A 7,414-nucleotide genomic window follows, 5' to 3' on the forward strand; every position below is an offset into this window, starting at 1 on the left:
GACGCGCTTTAGCATTGCGCGTGCGCACGACGCTGCTAAGGAAGAAAGGAAAATGTCGTTGACGAGGTGAGATCAATAATAAAGCCTTATAAGTTGTAAATCATGTCAGTTGTATCAAAAGTCGACTCTATTTTGTGTTTTATTTTCTATGCGTTACATTTTTTTTATATTCCTACTGGTATTTTACGATCTTTGTGTAATGTTTTTCCTATTCTGATCGATGCTAATGCTTGCAGCTAACGTTCCTGTACTTTAGCTAGCGTTAGCTAGTTCAGCAGCACGCAGCATTGGCTTCAACACATGTGTAACGCTGTTAACCATCGGGGTGACGGTTACAGTTACTAATTTCATCCCGAAAATTAAGCAATATATACAGCCCGACTACTTTATGGGTAGTTGTTCTAATCTATACTTTGTGATCCTGCCTGCTAACGGTAGCGAGGCTTAGCTGTTTAGCTAAAGTCACCAAAACCCGTATTGTTTTGTGTTCAGCTTTTTACCAGCACCGACACAGCTGTCCCAGGACCAGCTAGAGGCAGAAGAGAGCATCAGGGTCCAAAAGTCCTACTCCACCGCCCTGGTTTCTTCCCGCAGAGAGCCCCCACCTTATGGACACAGAAAAGGCTGGGTGCCTCGCACCTTGGAGGTGAAGCTTTTTTGCCTGAAGTCGGTCTTTATTAGGATTATAAACATTATAAACATCGAAAGTTCCACCTTGCGATTGTTACCATAAAATCTGTTTCATTGCAGGACTTTGGAGATGGAGGAGCTTTCCCAGAGATCCATGTGGCCCAGTTTCCTCTGGAGATGGGCAGAAAGAAGAAAACATCTAATGCTTTGGCTGTGCAGGTGGATGCAGAAGGAAAGATCAAATATGATGCCATTGCAAGACAAGGACAAAACAAGGATAAGGTATACTCTTCTTCTTCTACTTTTCCTTTCGGCTTTTCCCTTCAGGGGTCACCACAGCGAATCAGTTGCCTCAATCCAACCCTGTCTTCTGCATCCTCTTCTTTCACACCAGGATAAGGTATACTGTACTGGCAAATAACCAGCAGTCACTAATGATATTTCAATATTCATTTAAAAATGCATGCGTGAGTATCTTTGAAGCTTACCTGAAATGAAAATAGTTGTTCACATTAACAATATTGTAATTTTTAGTGTACACTAATTTTGATAAGTCTCTTGACTATGTTGGTGAATTATTATGTTATGATTATTATATTATGTTATCCCAAACCTATTTGGGATAGGATAGGATGGCGACTCCTCTCTTTCCCGCTAGAGCGGTTCTTTCATGTTTTTTTTACTGCCTGTGGGTCTGAGAGGACTGTAATTTCATCGTGCATATATGGTACATTTGACAATAAAGTTGACCATGATTTTGACAAAATCTGTTACACTATGTCTACTGTACACAAACATCATATTATATTACACATTACCGTAGTAATTGATAACCATTTCTTATTTTTTAATTGCTACAGGTGGTTTTCAGTAAGTACACAGACCTTCTTCCAAAAGAAGTTCTCAATGAAGACGCTCCTAAACTTAGGCGGCCTGATGAGGAGACTGTAAAAGAGGTGAGCTATTTTATACATGTATGTATGGAAAGTCCAAAAGTAATGGATCGATTTTATAGATGAATATATTTGACCTATTTGAGTAGTGAAATATCTGTGTTTGTGTCAATTATAGCATGAATTGTAAATAGAAATCTATGACATAAACAATTAGATTCACTGTGATAAGTAAATACAATTTTATTTAAGTTTTTTGTTTTGCTGACTGTGAAATATGTTAACATAAATAAATTATCCTCTGTAGCTGACAGAGAAGACTCGTGCGGCCTTGGACAAGCAAGTTTCTCAGAAGATTGCTGCCGCCATGCCTGTTAGAGCTGCAGACAAACAAGCCCCTGCCCAATACATCAGGTATATATTAAAGTTATGATAAGTTCAAAATCATTTTGGCTCAACAGTATTTCACCATTCTTAAAATAAGGTAGTTATAAAAAAGGTCCCCAGTTATGACAATGTGATGGACCATGTCTATATTTATTCATTCAAAATTTGTCTTCATCTCTTATATTTTATATGTTGTGGATGAACATAAATGTTTTATGCATGCTGACAAATCTTCCTTTTTGTCCCCCTGAGATACACACCATCGCAGCAGGGAGTGGCTTTTAATTCAGGGGCCAAACAGCGGGTGATCCGTATGGTAGAAATGCAGAAAGATCCGATGGAACCTCCACGTTTCAAGTAAGTGAACATATGTCCAGCATCATAGCTTTAAGCATATGTGTAGATGTTTTTGTAGCTTTATATTAGGCTGGATATTTAATGTAGTTATTCTAAATAAGTATTGGGGCTGTTTTGGTCTCAATAAACTTTTACATTTTTCCTTGATACCACTTATCATTTATTTCATTACAGTAACTTATTTGTGAAGATTGTCTTTTTATAGTGTATTTTGACCTAATGAAAACCTAAGAGATCTAAGAGAGAACTAAAACCCAAAAAGCAGAAGGAGTCGAAAGTAGCATGAAAAAAATTAAACCCAATGCTAAGATTTTGGTGGTACAGTGCATATCCGCGCATCAACGCTCACGACTTCACCTCATCGCGGATTTTTGGTAGGCAGTCACATGATACCATACGCACATTCTATTGGCTGATAGCATCTGGAATTGCACTAGTTCCGTGAGTCTCGGACTTCCGTGAGACACAAAAGTGCTTTAAACAGCCGATAAGAATGTGGGATAAGGTAATATAGATAGAAAGTGGTTTAATACCAGTATGGGGAGGGCTCATAAACGTTTAAATTACCGTAAATAATAAGATAAATAGTTTGTCGCTCTATCAAGGAATTTGTTAATCGCGTGTGGTTCCTGGAACGCATTAACCACGAGTAACAAGGGCGTACTGTACTCCTTTTGATTAAATGGTAATAATTTATTACTGTGGAAAATCTTTAAACCTGCGTCATGTCAACCCTCAGCATGATGAAATGAATTGATGGATTTTATCGTGTGTTTTAGGATCAACAAGAAGATTCCTCGAGGCCCTCCATCTCCCCCCGCCCCTGTCATGCATTCCCCAAGCAGAAAGGTACTACTTTCTGAAGTGTTCAAAACATTCTTTTTTTTAGTACTTTCTTTCTGTGTTGATGAATCTAAATGAGATTGCTTGAAGTTTTCCTGTGTGTTGTAGATGACAGTCAAGGAGCAGCAGGAGTGGAAGATTCCTCCATGCATTTCTAACTGGAAAAACGCCAAGGTAACAGAACAACAGCAGTAATTGGAACATTTTTTATGTATCTGTTAGTGTCAGGCTTGTGAATGTGTCATGTAGAGTTGTGAATTGTTTTCAATACAAGGCATGAATATTTTTAGATTCTTAGGACACCACATCTTGTTATGGTAATTTCATTTTTTTCCCATCCTACCTTTTCCTCCTCTTCCCATTTAACCTTGTCAATGTGTTTAAAATGTTTCAGGGCTACACCATTCCTCTGGACAAACGTCTGGCTGCTGATGGTAGGGGGCTACAAACAGTTCACATCAATGAAAACTTTGCAAAGCTGGCCGAGGCACTCTACATTGCTGATCGAAAGGTGCGCTTCCATTTTCTTATTTGATTGTGTGGATCAGATTTATTTCTTTAAATAGGTCCTTTCTTACAATCCATATTTAAACACATTACATACTGAAGTGCTGATTCTTTCTTCAGGCCAGAGAGGCAGTGGAGATGAGAGCTCAGGTAGAGAAGAAAATGGCCCAGAAGGAGAAAGAAAAGAAGGAGGAGAAACTCAGGGAGCTGGCTCAAATGGCTCGAGACCGCAGGGCAGGGATCAAAAGTTATGGGGACAAAGGTGAGTCCTGAAGATGAGGACTATTTTGTATGCATTTGTGTTTCTTTGTCAGTACTGTTGCTATGTCCAAATATCAAACATGAGTGCTATAAATGACCGATTTTTTCACCTGCCAGGGTTGACGACCAGTAAGCCATGAAATAATGTGTCTGCTTCCCTTCTGAAATTACACATTTTTCAGAAGGAAACTCCAGTACTGTAACTGATGGGTTTTTGTTTTTGTTTTGTTTTTTTCAGTTTTGATGCATCAAAATGAATCAGAATGGGAAATTATCAAGTGTCATGTTTGCTAGGAATCCAACATCTGTCAGTTGTGTTTTTCGAAACGAGCTGACTGACCACTAACTGGGAGACTAAATGGCCTCCCATTTTTTCCATTACGATACAGTCTGATTTTTCCCATTATCTCTGACATCTGCTCCTCTACACCTCCAATTCCAAATTTGCTCATCTCTGCCTTTCTTTCCTCAAATACTGTCCCTCTCTATCCCCATGTGTCTTCCACCTTTGCACTTCCACTGTACCATGTGTGTCTCAAATTCCTTATGGGTATTTTTGTTTTGTTTTTTGTTTTTAATGTATCACGTTTTTTGCTCTGTTTCCATCTAACCCCACTCGTCTACCGTGATAGGTGGCGAGGACGGCGAGGCCAGAGAGCGTGATGAGATCCGCCATGACAGAAGGAAAGAGAGACAGCACGATAGGAATATTTCCAGGGCCGCTCCTGATAAGAGGTGCGCTTTGAACATTCCGCATGTGAACTCCCTGTCTTTTATTTCAGTATACACAAACACAAATGCACATCTCGCTGCTGAATCATTTATGGGGCCGGCATTAATACTCAACAAACACAGCAGGATCCAGCAGATTACTGTGGCAGCAGTCCTTACAGTTATTCCCATACTGTTTGTACATATGAGATGTGGGATCAGTTTGTGTGTGTGCGCACACCATCAGGTTGGCAGTTGTTGGAACTGTGAGTGTCTGGAGGAAAGAAATCGAAATGCAGATTTGAGCTCATTACAATCTCAATTTTAACTGTCAGTAAGCCAAAACCATCGTATCGCAAAATTGCCTTTCATCCAACTTTTAATTTGCTGCATGCTGATGGACAGTCGGGACGTAAAAGTCTCAAAGCATTTAAGAAAAAGATTTGGAAAAGTAAAATTTTAGTAGTTACCGTATGTTTTATCTATGAGCATGCAAAAAAAAATCTTCAGTATTTTTGTATATTGTGTAAAATGCTGCTCCTGCCTCTGAAAATATTTAGATGTGTCAGCACTTTAACCATGTTAACAGCACTGTCCTAGTCATGGAATTGCCCCTAGCAAGCTTTATGCAGTTGCGTTTTCTTGTCTTTTTTGTCATTCATTTTTGCTGTTAAATCTTTCTCCAAATCAGGTCAAAGCTGCAGAGAGACCAGGACAGAGACATCAGTGAGCTCATTGCTCTGGGAGTGCCCAACCCTCGCTCTGCCAGTGAAGCCCAGTATGACCAGAGGCTCTTCAATCAAAGCAAGGTTAGAGTGTAGCGCACAGGACTGCATCGGTAGACGCTGAAATGATTTGTATTGATAAAAGATTTGTCAACATTTAGTGAGATTTTCATTCCCTGCTTTGTTGACATAAAATATTTTCAAAATTCTGTTCTGTTTCCAGGGTATGGATAGTGGTTTTGCTGGTGGTGAGGATGAGACATATAACGTGTACAGCCAACCGTTCCGTGTTGGCAGGGACATGGCTTCCAACATCTACCGGCCTAGTAAGAATATTGACAAGGACGCCTACGCAGATGACTTTGACACAATTGTGAAAGACAACAGGTACTGGCGATTTTGTCTTTAATTGTTTTGAACTCATTTGACTTCCTAAGAATTTATGTGATAAAATCCCTGAACACATTTTAAATGAGTGCCAGTTTGTAGGATCAAGTCACTAGTAGCTCTTTCAGTGAGCCATGTAAAACAATTCTACACATTGCAAAAAAAATAGCAGTGAGCAAAGGATTAGGTTCTTAAGAGCAAAGGGTTTGCAAATGAGTAATGTCAAGTTTAAGTTAATTTGTCCTTAACAGATGCTACTGATGATTTCAAAAATGTGCATCATAAGCAATCTCGTCCATATGTGCATACATAAAGAGTTGAATGCCACAAGTTTATTTGTTTCAGTTTTGTTTTGTTTTTCTTCTGCATGGATTTGATTGCATTAGCTAAACAAGGCAGTCAGAGACACAACATCACATTTTTGTGCCGCTGGCTTCCTGAAAATGTTGCTTTTTGTTTTGTGATTATATCTTATCAGGTTTCAGAGTTGTGCACCTAAAAAGGTATAAAAGTGAAAATTTGACCTTGACTTAGTTTTTCAAGCTCAAGGTTGTGATATAATTTTCATCCCCTTGCCTCCCTGAATATAACATACCTTTTGTTTTGTCTTTCTATCTTATCCAGTTCCTGAGATATGTGCGAAAAAATGTACAAAAGTTGAAATTTGACCTTGACCTAGTTTTCTCAAGGTCAGGGTCATCATCTCGTTTTCATCCCCTTTGCCGCCTGAGTAATGTGCTTTTTCTTTCATCTTTCTATCTTCAACGGCTGTGAAGATATTTGTTGGACGGACGAACACACAAACACTGACAATTACAATATATCACCGCTTTGCAGGATGTAATGATTGCCTAGATTGTTTGAACTGTGATGGTTATAAAACATCGCCGCGATTAAATAGGTCTTTTCTGAATAATGATCTTTTTGTCTGTTACTGTTCTCCCTCAGGTTTGTTCCAGACAAAGAGTTCTCAGGTGCCGATCATGGACAGAGGAGGGAAGGGCCAGTGCAGTTTGAGGAGGATCCCTTCGGTCTGGACAAGTTCTTGGAGGAGGCCAAGCAGCACGGAGGCTCCAAGAGGCCTTCAACCAGCAGCCGCTCAAAGGACGACTATCATGATAAGAAGCGCAGGAAGGAGTGAGAGCAACTGGCCACAGAGTCTGTGTGGGCCAGCTTCAAGACAGGGCGGAAGGGGAAGTAGTGTGTGTCCTGTCAGTGGTGGGACAGTTTTTTGTAATATACTCAAGTCTTTCATCGATGATATATCAATATTTTACTTTCAGTGTTTGAGAACATGAAAGCTTGTGAAAGATAGTCTGCTTTTCTTTTTCACATTTTTATTAATTTACTCTGATCTACTCAGAACGTGTTGAGCATATGGCTTACTGATCTACGACATGAGTAAACGTTACATTTAACACATGGAGCAAAGCTGAGTGTCAGATAGAAATCTGTAAAACTACGAAGGGAGAAAAGATCATTTCAGACATGGGAGGTAAAATTTCTAGATAATTTGGCCCCTGAATCATACAGAATTTTTTTTATGTTTAGCCCCAATCGTACAGACCCTATTCATGTGTACATTTGTCCACTAGCCCTTTTTATTTTTTGGGCGCTGTGTTTTATTTAAAACCAATTTGTATTTGTGATCAAAGCCTGTATTTGATGGCAGATATGTACAGCAGTGTAAACAGTTAAATGTCAAGCAGAACC

The 7,414-nt window shown here is 39.4% G+C and overlaps 1 protein-coding gene across 1 annotated transcript; it reads left to right on the plus strand.

The window, feature by feature from the left end:
- Positions 1 to 18: 18 nt before the first annotated feature.
- On the plus strand, positions 19 to 6,982 carry snw1 (SNW domain containing 1). The gene is made up of 14 exons (XM_068343008.1): positions 19 to 66; positions 493 to 646; positions 751 to 912; positions 1,491 to 1,586; positions 1,831 to 1,937; positions 2,163 to 2,267; positions 3,047 to 3,116; positions 3,219 to 3,284; positions 3,505 to 3,621; positions 3,738 to 3,879; positions 4,511 to 4,613; positions 5,281 to 5,398; positions 5,538 to 5,701; positions 6,650 to 6,982. Exons 1-14 carry the CDS (start codon positions 53 to 55, stop codon positions 6,840 to 6,842), a joined length of 1,611 nt encoding a protein of 536 aa, XP_068199109.1. The 5' UTR covers positions 19 to 52; the 3' UTR covers positions 6,843 to 6,982.
- Positions 6,983 to 7,414: the final 432 nt, after the last annotated feature.

This window comes from Antennarius striatus, chromosome 19 (assembly GCF_040054535.1).
Source record: "Antennarius striatus isolate MH-2024 chromosome 19, ASM4005453v1, whole genome shotgun sequence".
Taxonomy (NCBI): Eukaryota; Metazoa; Chordata; class Actinopteri; order Lophiiformes; family Antennariidae; genus Antennarius; species Antennarius striatus.

Bases quoted from the DNA above. Each gene is read 5' to 3' on its own strand.
- snw1 (XM_068343008.1), top strand. The intron at 3,880-4,510 runs GTGAGTCCTGAA...CTACCGTGATAG, and splicing joins CAAAAGTTATGGGGACAAAG to GTGGCGAGGACGGCGAGGCC. The intron at 5,702-6,649 runs GTACTGGCGATT...GTTCTCCCTCAG, and splicing joins ACAATTGTGAAAGACAACAG to GTTTGTTCCAGACAAAGAGT.